A 16319-nucleotide genomic window follows, 5' to 3' on the forward strand; every position below is an offset into this window, starting at 1 on the left:
GGGGCTCCAACACAGCTGACTTCGACATACACCCAAACTATTAATTACATATATTCTCTGTAATGCTTGATAAAGGAACAATCACGTCTTATATGATTTATATCAGGATAAAATTATAGAGATTTTATTTGAAAATTTAATTCCTAATTTTCTATTCTTTAATGTGTGTGAGAATATACATGATTGTATTATTGTCCGTGTATACATGTATGAATTTAATCAAAAGACTTTGTCTTTTTTGAAAGAATGTTTAAAACTCTTTTTTAATAATAATTAATTTTTAATAAAAATACTAAAATTTAGTATTATATTTATTGTTAAAAGTCAAGCTGACTTGGCAATATTTTTTCAAAATATTAATTAGAATTTTATTTTCTAGCTGTACAGCAACTATATCTCAATTGAAAAGTTTTATTCTCAAAATCTCTCTTTAAAATTCAAATTCAAGGTATATATAGTATTATATATATATATGTCATATTATATAATATTTTAAAATTAATTGTATAAATTGGATGAATGTTTTAATAATACGTTCATTAACTAGAGAATTATTTTGTTCTGATATAATGCTAAATATTTTTCAGGTGGTATGTTTCATGAAGAGATTCGGAGCACAAATGGGTTTATCCATGGCAGGATTTTTCTATATTAAAAGAGATTTTTTAATACGGGTAATATTTATAATTTCATTGATTGATACCTTTTATATTTATATCGTATTATTTTTGTTTTAAAATGTTCATGAAAATATCTAGAAATTTTTCTCTGTTTTCAGATGGTAAGTGGACTGTATTCCATATTCTCTTCTGCAGTGGAAGTAACTGGTGTAATGAGAAAACAAAAAATGTGTTATTCAACTTCTGAAACACAAGAGTTTTCATTAAATAACACAGAGAGTATGTTTTATAATCGTACGTTAAACAATTAGACAATCCTCACAAAAGACGAACTATTTGTACATTCTTAGCTTGAAAACTAGATTTCTAATTTTGATAAAATAAATTTTATAGAGTTATAAGCACTAAGACACAATCTTATTTATAATTGTATACATACAAATATCTAATTTTTCTATTTGAATGCAATGAAAGATTTGTAAAACTCTTCATGCAAATACGAAATTGCACATGGCACTTTGAAATTCTCAAAATGTTATAATTATTAATATTATTTATTATTCTCGTTGTCGTATTTATAAATNGCGGAAAGTAGTTCGGCTGCCCGATGACGTTTTACCGAATTATAGGAGTTATTTTACCATGTTTGTACGGATACCGTCGAAATTGTTTCGCCGTCATATAGGAATCCGAACTATAGGAACCCGTGTTATAGGGAGTCGACTGCATAAGTATTACTTGCCATTAAAATTAATTTGTTAATTAACGTATTTTTAATTTTAAACTGAAAAATCTTTAAGATATTACTTACAAAATAATTCGACAATTTTTACTTCCTAATTACCTATATATTTAATAAATTATTATAATTTGTATTTATTCGAAGTAAATAATTGTTATTATATTATAAACAAAATTTATTTATATCATAAAATGTATAAAGCAGATTTATTTAGTTTTATAAGAATCTGTTTTGTAAGAGCGAACACGTGTATGATTTACGATAAAAAATTACATATGACATATACTCTATTTAAATTGTTTTTAGAAATTTAGCATTTAATCTGCTAAATCAAACAAAATATGTTTCAGTTTGTTATGGAAATAATGTAAGTTATTTCTTACATAAACTTAATCATTGTGCCCAATTTCATTTTAAATTCATAAAGATTATAACTTGTAATATCTGTAGGCATTATTTCAGATTTATAGCAAATGTGTAAATAGTAATACTTTAGAAAAATAATAATTATGCAACATTTCCAGATTAAATCAATCAAAATTTTCACAAAATATATATTATAAATGGATGATTTTATAAATCTAATTTACTTATAAAGATTAAGTAAAAACAAATTTTTATAAGCTATCTTTCATCACTATTATTCCAATATTTTACAATTATATACTTATTTTATAGGCCTATATTAAATACAATTAAACTGTTTCAGTTGATATCATATGTTTACGTTTTCTGTGCCAATAATATAATAATAATAAATATAATATAATGGAATAAATTTTTATTAAGTAGGTAAGATCAATAATTTATTTAAGATTTTAAAACTTATTTAAATAACACTTTTATGCTACGTGCTTTTCATTAACACTAATAAATCATTAATAACTATTTTTGTCAACTGAGATAATTGATTAACAAATTATTGTATCAAATAAGAGTTTTACAGGTTTTAGTCGCATTTGTATGTTTTCTCATTCATTAATCATCTAAATAAAAAAAAATTATTTGTCCTATCTGACTGACTGGGTCACTGATTCATCATCGCCCAGAGCAAACCGCTGAAACTTAAGAGGTGAAATCTGGTACACAGGATACGTCATGAGAATGCACAGTAAAAAAAGATTTTTTCAAATTCTCCTGCTGGGGGAAGATAAAGAGATTTAAGGCTTAACCTGAAGAGCGGCTTCTACTATATTATTATAGATGCGATTTAGTGATTTCAAATACGTTTAGTCTTCATTGAGTACTTAAATGTTAAATTGATAACATTTCAGACATTGTTATAAATATTTTTATATATTTCGATTTTTTAACCAAATGTTCGAACCGTTTAGGGGAGATCGGGGCAACTTCGGCATGCGGGGCAAGTTTGTCAAGCGCTTTTTTTAAAAAACAAATTAAAAGGAGACTTTGGTTATAGGTTAGGGAGTTGAGTTTTATTGGTGGCTTGTTGAGTGTAGTGTTTTTATTGTTCTCCAACAAGCGTAGTTGAATTATCAAGCAAATTTTCATTTTCGTTCAATTCCATATAATATTTTTTTTTCCATTTATATTGAATTGGCAGGTTTTCTTATAATTCCATGATAACGAAAGTTACTTTTCCTGTTAGAAGGATGTAACTTCAACTTATTCACGTGGCCAGATCGTGGCTTGGCATTCTGTTCTCACGGTTGTACTTAATGTTTCGAAATCATGACTAGCGGGGTAAGATCGGCAACATAAAGCCACATTAGAAGCAAAGGATAAAAATCAAACAGATGATAAATGAAAACATGTTTGCATTTGTTATTCATGTATATATGTCTTTGAACTTGCATTTCGTTGTAATAATATTAAATGGGTGTTGGATTTGTATTTCTTTGTTTTAATAGTGAATTCCAACTTATACATTGTTAATAACATAATTTTATATACGTGCCTATCTTGCCCCATTACTGTTGCCCCTATACCAGGGGCAACTTTAATAAAAATAATTAAATAATTACAACTTTACAAAAAGAGAGAAGTTGCCGATCTTGCCCCTATACACGGGGCAACTTCGTCAATTTCTCTCTTCTTGTAAAGTTGTAATTATTTTAATTACTTTTATTTCCAAACTGATTTTAACCAGTTCTATAGTAAGGTAACATTCCAATAGACAATATGCAAAGCTTTTTTTTCAGTTTACAGCAGTATTTATTACACAAAATTTAAGTAAAGCTTAACATGCCGATCTTGCCCCGATCTCTCCTATATTTGAATTTTTTATCGCATATTGGTTCGATTATAGACTAATTGTAAACGTTCCAGAAAATTGATCAAATTGAAAATAGTTCGTTTGATTGTCAGCTATAGGTGTTATATAACGATTACTATGGTTGTTGAAATACTGAATATAAATAAGGTTTGCTTGCAAAACCTCCGCAAGCAAAGTCGCTGGTAAAAGCTAGTTCTGTTTATGAAGAATAAAGGTATATTTGGGAGCACGGCAATAACGGCTCTCGTCTCGCTTCATATTCATATGCGTTTATGCAATTCTTACTACTACGACGACACATTATCGCTTACGAAACCAATCATTTTAAAATAATTTCGAGGCTTTCTCATCTTGAGCTTGTATGAAAAATCTCAAAACAAACAATGATTAATATTAATAAATAGTAAGTTACTGTACTATAATACTATTAAATAACGCAGGCAGAAACATCACAATATATTCAAAATTTAAATATGAAATATTACATATTTGACTATCTAAAAAATATAAATAATCAAGCAAATTTTTTTTTATTTTAAACGATGAAATAAATAGCTCAAAATTATCTAAGACTTTTCCTCTGTGAAATTTCCTTCCCAGGAGAAGGTTTAATCTTAGTTTTCCCTTGGGTTTACTCCAGCTACGGTCTTTATTCCGCGCAAACTTACTTCTTACCAATAGCATTCTCAGAGGAAAAGCAAATGGGCCTTCCCCCTCCAAAGAAATAAAGGAAAACTAACACTAAAAATTTTCCACATATCTTTACTTAATTGAAATTTATTTTTTATTCATATTGTGTCGTGTCTTTTATTTCTATCCTAAAAATGAATCTGCAAAGATAAAAATTGTGTTGAATTCTGATTAAAAAAATTTTTATTTGTTCAACTCGGCTTTATCAGGACTAAATCCTGACTGCGTCACTGACTAAGAGGGTCTATTTTTTACCCATTGCAAGTTCAAAAAGTCCGGCAATGCAGCCAGTTGAACGGTGAAAAATGGAACCTAGCATATCTTAGGTTGATTTCCCTTCGAAAAAAACTTAAATCATCTCTGACTTGAACCTTGGCCAGGAATAATAAGCTGAGAGCTGGCACTTTAAAAGAATAATCGTAGCACCGTTAAAGAGTGGCGTCGCTATTTGATGGTAATATCATGGCGAACTCTTTATAACGAAACATGCCACAAAAGACAGAAAATAAGGCTATAGCTCAGTAATTTGTTATCCGCTTTTAACGAAACTTGTTTTATTTTACTTCCATTTTCATTTGGTGTGTACGATTTTTACATAAACAAATAATAATAATAAAAATTAGTTCTAAATAGTGAATATGACATCAATTTTTTTCGCCCTGAATTTTTATTTTAATATGTGCTAGATTACTTCCGTTTCTTCAACTAAGTATAGAATGTGGCTGAAACTTAATAAATGGTTTAGAAAAAACATGGCGGCAGCTGTACATATGACCAGAGACGACAGAAATACAGATGCTGCTGCTGCCAATAGCTTCAATGCTACGATACTGGCATAATATATATTGGACGTGGCTATTTATACATACAGTATGTATACTCAATTGGCTATTCATACATATTGATTGTATGTTCCTATATTCCGGTCGGATACTCACTGTATGCGCTATTACTACAATTAATGTTTTGATAATAACTACACAATTATAAATAACTAGCAGCAACGACCCGCTTTGCTGGGTTTTTATTTGTGGGCAAAAAGTAACGATAGTGAAGATTAAGATAATTACATTATAGCCAATCTTACCCGTTTTCACAGAATACAAGAATTAGGTTCCCCGTTTCCAGACTAATTATAGAATTTTTACGTCTAGTCAAACGAACTATTTTCAATTTGATCAATTTTCTGGAACGTTTACAATCGTTCTATAATCGAACCAATTCGAATTCGAAAATTTTTAAAATCGAAATAGAAAATGTTCGAAGTCAACCATTTTAAGCCCCCATATCTCCCGCACTTTTATAGCTATCGAGACGCTACCACCATAGTGCACGAATGAAGACTTGGGGCTACTACCAAATACAAACACTATTCATGTGCGATGTGTAGTTTTGGCTGAGAAGTGAAATAGAGGGACACACATCTATTTATATATATATACATATACATATACATATAGATTATAGTTTTATTTATTAACGTTCAGTTACAATGTTGTTCAATAAAGTAATCAATAAACTATGAAGTATCATTAAATCGGTGAAATATAGGTATTGAAATTTAAAGTAAATTTGTAGGTGTACCAATAAAATAAAATAAATATATAAATTTTTATTCAGTGTTTTTTAATCTTTTTTTCTTGTAAAAATGGTACGCTCAATCTCTCTCTTCGGACATCGTTTGCATTTAATTTTAGCTTTGAATTTTAAGTTCTTATTTGATTGAATTGAACAGGGCTCGTTATTAGACCGAATTTGTTCTTCAGGTTTTTTTGGTTCAATTGTACTAAGCCCACTAATCTCGTATACAAAAAAAGGAATTCCATTCTTTGTATTGCTTTCTATTACTTTTAATTCCTCTACATATTTATTGAAGGTTTGCGTTCTATAATTAAACAAAATATCTGCAATATTTTTACTTATTGCCAGCGCCATATTAAATTTTTCCGATAATATTTAGTTGGGACAATCAAAAATCATCAGTAAAAGTTTTATTTTCAATATGATCATCGACGTCTAAATTTAAATCGTCTGTATCCATACTTAGTGCATTTATTTTCTTATCATGAGAACATGACGACAGGGCGCACAAAAAAAAATTCCAAAATGAACAAGAACATGTTTCTACTGATGTGTTATAAAATTTTGATATTATGCAAGCAAGATTTTTCTTAATGCCATTCAATCGAAAAAAAAGCATTATCAAAGACAAAATATTCTGATTAATAATACTGATTTCTCGATAATCGATATCATAATTAGAATATCGATAATGGAAATTTAGGATATCCTAAATTATAAATAACATTAAAACTGTCACCTTTACGTCATGGTTTTTATTAACACAAAAAATGACGTAGAAATGTGGAAAGTGAAATCAAGTACTATGTCTTAAAGTGTACTTAAATAATTGTCTATGCTTAAATTGTCAATTTATTTGCTGAAGCTTGTATCGAAATTGATAAAAGCACGTATCGAAATTGATAAAAGCACGTAGTAATAAAATAGAACTTAGTATTCGAGCGATAGAAGACGAACAGATAACACTTTTTTCCGAAATAGTTCTGTAGGAATTCAAAGACAAGCAGCACTTTTTTCAACATTTTTTTTATGTACCTCCGTGTCACGAATTAAGATATCCATATTTGGTAAAATAAAATGACACGTATAATTACTACCTAAACTCTCAATGCTTTTAAAATTCCCTTGAGTGAGTGGCAAGCCTAGAAAGGTGCATTAATCGGAAAGGAAGCATTATCAGGGATGAAATATTATGAACTTTCCTATCTATACTCTAAACATTTTTTAAGGTAAAGCTTGTAATTTAAATCAATTAGTAAATTTTAAAAATAATAGTTTGAGATTTCACATAAAGCTATAGGCTACATATTGCACTTCGATTAATGTCCTGATTTTCAGAGCATTAATAAACTGCAATCAACAGCAACCCTGCATACAGTAATTCTATTGCACATATGGCGGTTCAGATATAGTTATTGTCATTAATACTATTACTTTTTTGCCATGTCAATATTAAAAGAGATTACATTATTTGTATATGGCAACACGACACGTGAAGAAGAGTGTTTCTCGAAGAAGTTTCAATGGGAAACTGACCTCTATTTAGATGTTACAAACGCGAAAAAAACTCGAAAACTTTTATAGGACAGCTATCGAAATATTGTGTGCAGGGGTCTCGATGTAAGGTAAAAACAAACTGACAATTAACTTGTCAGCCTGTCGACGAAGCACAAACTAAAGAAAAACTACAAATTTACAGTGGTTTTTCTACTCAGACACAAGTAGGCAACTCTAAAACACTATCAATCCTGTTCATAGTGGGTTAGACCACGCCCACAATGGTAGATATGTTCTAACCTACAGTGGTGAGGGAATGGGCTCAACTTATCTAAGATAGATATTTCATGAAAAATTCTTGGAGAGTTGTTCGCCCAGATTCGATGCCAACTCATCCAAAGAGGTGAGCCAAGACGTTTACTGCCATGGCCATCACCCTTTATTCATTATTACACAGGGATTTTTAAAAAAAATTAAAAATACAAAATAAAACCAAAAATTATTCATTAAAATTTTTTTTACTTCAATTAACGTGTAACAAAAAAACTCAACAATTGATATTTCATTGTCTAGCTCTATTATTGCAAAGAGTGCGTTTTTCTATTGAGTAAAAAATGTTTTTTGATTCAAACAGTTATCAACCCTTGCCGAATACTTTCGAGTAAGAGATTTTTCACATATTATTGTTATTTATGCAAATAAGAAATTAATTCGAAAAATTAATTGCTTTGAAATGAAATTGCTCGGTGCAGATGATAATTTCTTTAATTCTCTATTCGGTATTCGGCCTATTCGGCGTATTTTTCACTATTCGGCCGAATACCGAATACCTATATTCTATATTCTATAATGTTCCTATATTCCGGCCGGATACTAACTGTATGCGTTATTACTACAATTAATATTTTGATAATAACTACACAATTATAAATAATTATAGTTTTATTTATTAAAGTTCAGTTACAATGTTGTTCAATAAAGTAATTAATAAACTATGAAGCATCATTAAATTACTGAAATATAGCCTACATATTGAAGTTTAAAGTAGATTGGTAGGTGTACCAATAAAGTAAGAAAAATATATAAATTTTTATACAGTCTTTTAATGTTTTTTTTTTGTAAAAATAGTATGCTTAATCGTTTTCTTCGGACATCCTTTGCATTTAATTTTAGTTGTTAATTTTAAGTTCTTATTTGATTGATTTGAACAGAGCTCGTTATTATTAATGACTAAATTTGTTCTTTAGGTACTTCTGGTTCAATTGTACAAAGCCGACTACTCTCGTGTTGAAAAAAAAGGAATTCCATTTCTTGCATTTCCTTTTATTATTTTTAATTTCTCTACATATTTATTAAAGATTTGTGTTTTATAATTAAACAAAATATCTGCAATATTTTTAGTTATTGCCAGTATCTTATTGAATTTTTCCCTATCCTATAACATTTTATTGGGACAATCAAAAATATCAGTAAAAGTTTCATCTTCAATTTATATATTCTGTATTCATACTTAGTGCATTTCCAATTAAAATAATATATCTTGCATAAAAGCAATTTTTTGAAAATATGTCCAAATTATTATATTTTCTTATCATAAGAATATGACGTCACGGTGCACTAAAAAATTCCAAAATGAACAAGAACATGTTTCCACCGATGTATTATAAAATTTTGCTATTATGCAAGCAAGATTTTCCTTAATGCCATTCAATCGAAAAGGAAGCATTATCAGAGATAAAATATTCTGATTTATAATACTGATTTCTCGATAATCGATATCATAATTAGGATATCGATAATCAAAATTTAGGATATCCTAAATTATAAATAAAATTAAAACTGCCACATTTACGTCATTGATTTAATTTACACAAGAAGACATGAGGTAGAAATGTGGAAAGTGCAATCAAGTACTGTGTCTTGAAGTGTACTTAAATATTGTCTGTGCTTAAATTGTCAATTTGTTTGCTGAAGCTTGTATCGAAATTGATAAAAGCACGTAGAAATAAAATAGAACAGACAACACGTTTTAGAGCGATAGAAAACGAACAGAAAACACATTATTTCCGAACTAGTTCTGTAGAAATTGAAAGACAAGCAGCACTTTTTTTCAACATTTTTTTATGTACCACCTTCGTGTCACAAATTATAATATCCATATTTGGTAAAATGAAATGACACGTATAATTACTATCTAAACACTCAATGTTTTTAAAACTCCCTTCATTGAGTAGCAGGCCCAGAAACGTGCGTCAATCGAAAAGGAAGCATTATCACAGATGAAATATTATGAACTTCCCTGTCCATACTCTAAACATATTTTAAGGTAAACTTGTAATTTAAATCAATTATTAAATTTTAAAAATAATAGTTTGAGATTTCACATAAAGCTATAGGCTACATATTGCACTTAAATTAATGTCCTGATTTTCGGAGCATTAATAAACTGCCATCAACAGCAACCCTACATACAGTAATTCTATTGCACAGATGGCGGTTCAGATATAGTTATTGTCATTAATAATATTACTTTTTTGCCATGTCGATATTAAAACGGATTACATTATTTTACATGGCAACACGACACGTGAAGAAGAGTGTCTCTCGGAAGAAGTTTCAATGGGAAACTGACCCCTATTTACATGTTACAAACGATAAGAAAACTCGAAAAATTCTATGTTGGTCAGCTTGTCAGCGAGGCACAAGCTGACGAAAAACTACAAATGTTCAGTAATTTTTCCACTCAGACCCAGGCAGGCAACTCTAAAAAGCTATCAATCCTGTTCGTTGTGAGTTAGACCACACCCACAATAGTAGATATGTTCTAACCTACAATAGTGAGGGACTAGGCTCAACGTATCTAAGATAGATCTTTCATGAAAATTTCTTTGAGAGTGCTTGCTCAAATTCGATGCCAAATCATCCAAAGAGGTGGGCAAAGACGTTTACTGCCATGGCCATCACCCTTTATTCATTATTACACAGGGACTAATTCAAAAATTAAAAATAAAACCACAAATTAATCATTAAAATTTCTCTCTACTTCAACTAACGCGTAACAAAGAAACTCAACAATTGATCTTTCATTGTCTAGCTCTATTATTGAAAAGAGTGCGTTTTCCAATTGATTAAAAATGTTTTTTGATTCGTACAATTATCAACACTTGCCCGAAACTTTCGAGTAAGTGATTTTTCACATATTATTGTTATTTATGCAAATAAAAAATTCATTCGAAAAATTAATGGCTTTAAAATGAAATTGCTCGGTTCAGATGATAATTTCTTTAAATTCATCTAAAGATATTGACTCTTCGATATTCCTGAATGTAGCTTTTAAGCAAACATTTTTGTGTTTTGCTGTATTCTATAATCATTTTAATGTTGAATGAAAGGGTTGTATTTGCATGTGAGTTCAATAGCTTAGAGATTAAAGTCTTGTGCTAAGTAAATACATCTTAGGGCTTTTTACATTTACTGTTACTTACAAAAGTAAACAGAATACGTTTTTAACTTATTGAACCTAATTTAATAGACTTATTTGTCATCTGTAGCCTTTTCAATTCACTACAAGTAACAGATGAATTTATTGATGTATTCTCATAAATTATTAATTGAATTAGCAGTTAATAAATATATAATTTATAAGATGTTAAATTTTACTATATCTTGTTTTATAATAAGATGCTTCTTGAAGATTTAAGTTTGATTTGTAAAAACTTCTTTTACTTACTGAAATTAATGAAATTTCACGAGTTTATTAAATAATGCTTTGTTTAGCTTACAGTTTGATAAGAAATTTTGTTAGACATTAAATGCAAAGTTCTTTAGAGTGTAATAATTTTTATAAAAGTTTACATAAGTGTTCATTGGCAAAATTTTATATATTCGATTTTAAAATTAAAATAAAGGTTTCGGTATTTAACATTTATTGTGTTATATGAATTTTCTGTTTTTATTTTCAGGGCAAGATCAGATGGACTTGCGGGTTTTGTAAATCCAAAAACTTTGGATCATGTTAAATATCGGCGCAAGAATAAAGGCCTATTGGAGCAGGACCAACCCGCAGAATTTGATTTTGGAAAGTCCATCTTGAAAAATCACATCAGTCCTGCATATAAACAAACAATGGAGAAGATCCGGCCGTTTTACGAGATTTCGTGCGATCGCTTTAACAGGTAAGTTATATGACTGTTTATATGTAATACTGTTATATCATGTTGATACTTGCTTCTTGTCCTTAATTACTTATATTATACTTTTATCCACTTTAGATATTCTTGTGTCATTATAACAAGTCCAAAGTGGAGATCCACTTTGGACTTGTTATAATGAGAAAAAAGAAACACATAATTTCTGTAACGTAATCTTATATGCTATTATACGACAATCCAGCATTTCGGGCCGACGTTTCTTCTCAGCAGACATTACCTTTTTATTGTTATATTTTAATATGCTCATACAGCTGCAGAGTGAGATGGTGTGAGCTAGATAATTATTACGTGGGATTAAGATTCGTTTAATGAATTAGTATTGTTTAATTAAACGAAACTGTGTTGTAATAAACAGGAAAATATTTAATAAAAGTTTTACAGGGAAAATTTAAAATATAGCATTTCAATGGTCTATTCCGAAAATGTTGAAAGATACATATAGGTATACACTATAAACTATAAACATTAAAAAAATTATATCTGCTGAGGAGTAACGTTGACCCGAAATGCTCGATTGTAGTGGCATATAAAATCTTCTATGTACTGTACAGAACAGTATGAACAGTAAATATATTTTAATTTGAAATTGTGTTTTTCTTCCTTCATTATAACAAATCCTAGTACACAAAGAAAAAACAAATAGGAAAATAGTATAATACAGTATTATAATATAGTACGGAATAAGCCGCTAAAGGAAGCCGACTTACTCTTAGAATATAGTTCATTTATATTGCAGTACAATATAATAAGGAATGGTCATATCAAAATTTCCTAACTATACCATAAGTGATTTCAGATGTATCCGAAATCACTTACATACAATGAATACACATCTCAATTTTTTTCTTCTTATTCACATCAAATATATGAATATGAATTCTTAATATTAGTTGTAATTTAATTTGACAAATTTATAGTCAGTACATTATTTTTACTTTTTCGGCTCTGTTGTATATAATAGAGAAAAAGTATAGCGATCGTTCAAAAAATAATTACAAAGAATTTTACATATCATAAATTTTACAACAGACTCTGGGTATCTTGAAACGTCCAGAAATGCAACAAAAATCGGGGCATTTTCATCTATAACTAATAACTATGGACCTGCTATAACTAATAACTATGGTGATGTTATTGAGTATATCGATATGCGACATATGCATCCTCTATATATATTCAAAGTTCGATAGAGCGCCACTGTCCACCTCTGAGATCGTCATTAAACCGACAAATCTCAAAGATAAGAATTACATACACTAACAAGTTCTGCACATAACTTTAAATTTGAATTAGAGGAGGCCCTACATGTCCACAAAATAGTAATAAATTTAATTACGTCGGAAGGCATCGAAACTTTAATCGTGAATCAGAATGCATTTTCCTCTATGTAAATGGCCCAAGCGTTGTGTTGCCGTATCTTAACAGACATCTAAGCGATAATTTGTTTATTTCATTGACTATTTTAGACAATATATAATTAAATATTTTCCAAGTAATGCATTATAAATTCTGTATAAGTTTTTTAAATATTTACTGCATTGTAAATTTTTTTTTCTACTTATAGTCAGCGATTGGTTGAAGAAGAGGACGACAATGAATTAAATCCTGACATTATGGGTCGTCCAACTAAAGTCAAAATCATTGAAAACTTAAGAAAGAACGAAAATTGCATGGAAAATGAGAACACCTTTGGATATAATATTGGACACACCATTGGCTATACCATTGGTTGTGCCATTAGAGATACAAAGAAATTAAAAAAAACCGGATCTTTCTTTAAGGCCGTATGGAAGCCAGTAAAGAGGTAAGTTTCTGTATATCTCAGTACAAACAAAGTCCGATTTAGCTCGATCATTCGTTTGCCTTTACAATTCTAACTGAATCCAGTATAGCGCTAAACCAAAGTACCTCAAACAGCAACAATTGTACAGAATATTAAGATGTACGAAAAGATTTGAGCTTAAAAACTTCGTAACTATTAGGAGAATGGCATAACTTCCTTATATTTTTGGCGCTATATCCATATTTAGCAAATTAGTTTTATTTCAAACTAGTTAATCAATATAAACACATCAATATAAACGACTTTGCGCTCCCAATATGTTTTCATAAAATTCAACTTTAGATATATTTTCAAATAACAATTATATTTGTTTTTTCTCATACAGATCAGCGCAGAAGTTATGGAGAGGAATGAAAAATGGAGAAACTGAATACATTCAGTTTGATTAATGATCTCTTTGTCTCCATCATTTTTTAATACACCTTTTTTGTTTTTNATGGACAAAAGTATAATACAGTGTTATAATATAGTACGGAATAAGCCGCAAAAAGACGCCGACGTAATCTTAGAATATAGTTCATTTACGTAGTTCATTGAAGTATAATATAGTAAGAAATGGTCATACCAAAATTTCCTAACTACACCATAAGTGATTTCAGATGTATCCGAAATCACTTACATACAATGAACACACGTCTGAATTTTCTCTTCTTTCTCACATCAAATATATGAATATGATTTCTTAATATTAGTTGTAATTTAATGTGACAAATTTATAGTCAGTACATTATTTTTACTTTTTCGGCTCTGTTGTATATAATACAGGAAAAGTATGGCGATCGTTCAAAAAATAATTACTATGACTTTTACATATCATAAATTTTACAACAGACACTGGGGATCTTGAAACGTCCAGAAATGCTACAAAAATCGGGGCATTTTCTGCTATAACTAATAACTATGGACCTGCTATAACTAATAACTATTGTGATGTTATTGATATATCGTTATGCGACATATGCATCCTCTATATATATTCAAAGCTCGATAGAGCGCCACAGTCCACCTCTGAGATCGCCATTAAACAGAAAAATCTCAAAGATAAGAATTACATACACTAACAAGTTCTGCACATAACTTTAAATTTTAATTAGAGGAGGCACAACATGTCCACAAAATAATTATAAATTTAATTACGTCGGAAGGCATCGAAACTTTAATCGTGAATCAGAATGCATTTTCCTCTATGTAAATGCCCCAAGCGTTGTGTTACCATATCTGAACAGGCATCTAAGCGATAATTTGTTTATTTCATTGACTATTTTAGACAATATATAATTAAATATTTTCCAAGTAATGCATTATAAATTCTCTATAAGTTTTTTTAAATATTTACTGCATTGTAAATTTTTTTTCTACTTATAGTCAGCGATTGGTTGAAGAAAAGGACGACAATGAATTAAATCCTGACATTATGGGTCGTCCAACGAAAGTCAAAATGATTGAAAACTTAAGAAAGAACGAAAATTGCATGGAAAATGATAACACCATTGCATATAATATTGGACACACCATTGGATATACCATCGGTTGGGCCATTAAAGATACAAAGAAATTAAAAAAAGCCGGATCGTTCTTTAAGGCAGTATGGAAGCCAGTAAAGAGGTGAGTTTCTGTATATGTCAGTACAAACAAAGTCCGATTTAGCTCGGTCATTCGTTTGCCTTTACATTTCTCAGTAAATACAGTTTGATACTAAACCAAAGTACCTCAAACAGCAACAATTGTACAGAATATTAAGATGTAGGAAAAGATTTGAGCTTAAAAACTTCGTACCTATTATGAGAATGGCATAACTTCCTTATATTTTTGGCGCTATATCGATATTTAGCAAACTAGTTTTATTTCTAATCCAATGAACAGATATGCTACAAACGAAAATAATAATAACTAGCAATTATTTGTAAATATAACATTTCACGAGTAATGTAATATTTGCAATTAATCAATATAAACACAGCCGACATTGCGCTCACAATATGTTTTTATAAAATTCAACTTCAGATATCTTTTCAAATAACAATTATATTTGTTTTTTCTCATACAGATCAGCGCAGAAGTTATGGAGAGGAATGAAAAATGGAGAAACTGAATACATTCAGTTTGATTAATGATCTCTTTGTCTCCATCATTTTTTAATACACCTTTTTTGTTTTTTCTCTTATTTCAAAATGTCCAAAAAAATTAGAAGAGAAATCTATAAAAATAACAAAAAAAGGATTTTAAATTTTAATTTTCTTTTTGTTACTTGCATTTTTATGCATTTATTCTAGTTTTAGTTAGTTTTTTAATACATTTTTTGTTTTTTCTCTTTCTTTCAAAATGTTCAAAAAAATTAAAAGAGAAATCTATAAAAATAACCAAAAAAAATTTTTTTAATTTTAATTTTCTTTTTGTTACTTGCATTTTTATGCATTTGTTTTAATTTACATTGTTTTCATTTTATTTTTCTTTATAATTTTTTTGTTTTATCTATTAGAATTTGCAAAGAATTTGTGAATAGAAATATTTATAAGTAAAAAGAGAATCATTTTAACAGAAATTTACTTTTATTCATTTCTAATGATATGACAAGTTTAAATAAAGCAAAAAAATGCTAAGGTTGCTTTTAAAGCAAGACAGGTATTACCTGCACACATCAATTTGCATATAAATTGTGCCACAATTAAATGGAAAGCATTTTTTATTTGCTATTGATATGTATGGGCATGATTTCTGTCCAGAACATTTTTTGAAATTAATGTCAGAAACATCTATATTTGATGTCTTGCATTATTTCTTTTAACATTAAAATATAATTTTGAGGAGAGCTGCTTTAGAAGTGTATGTGAGAAGAGCATATATTTCGTGCACTTTAACATGCTTTCAGAACCTCATGTTTAATTTTAATTTTCGATTA

General features: G+C 29.1%; 1 protein-coding gene across 1 annotated transcript; it reads left to right on the plus strand.

Annotated features, from left to right (window-relative positions):
* The first annotated feature begins 7930 nt into the window (after positions 1–7930).
* Positions 7931–13849, plus strand: LOC111635321. Its single transcript, XM_023380255.1, has 4 exons — positions 7931–8027; positions 11329–11541; positions 13142–13381; positions 13746–13849. Exons 1-4 carry the CDS (start codon positions 7981–7983, stop codon positions 13807–13809), a joined length of 564 nt encoding a protein of 187 aa, XP_023236023.1. The 5' UTR covers positions 7931–7980; the 3' UTR covers positions 13810–13849.
* The last annotated feature ends 2470 nt before the right edge of the window (positions 13850–16319 follow it).

This window comes from Centruroides sculpturatus, unplaced genomic scaffold (genome assembly GCF_000671375.1).
Source record: "Centruroides sculpturatus isolate CEXI.00-Female unplaced genomic scaffold, Cexi_2.0 scaffold810, whole genome shotgun sequence".
Lineage (NCBI taxonomy): Eukaryota > Metazoa > Arthropoda > Arachnida > Scorpiones > Buthidae > Centruroides > Centruroides sculpturatus.

Bases quoted from the DNA above. Each gene is read 5' to 3' on its own strand.
- LOC111635321 (XM_023380255.1), top strand. From the start codon at position 7,981: ATGTTTTTTGATTCAAACAGTTATCAACCCTTGCCGAATACTTTCGA. The intron at 11,542-13,141 runs GTAAGTTATATG...TTCTACTTATAG, and splicing joins TCGTGCGATCGCTTTAACAG to TCAGCGATTGGTTGAAGAAG. The intron at 13,382-13,745 runs GTAAGTTTCTGT...TTTCTCATACAG, and splicing joins GTATGGAAGCCAGTAAAGAG to ATCAGCGCAGAAGTTATGGA.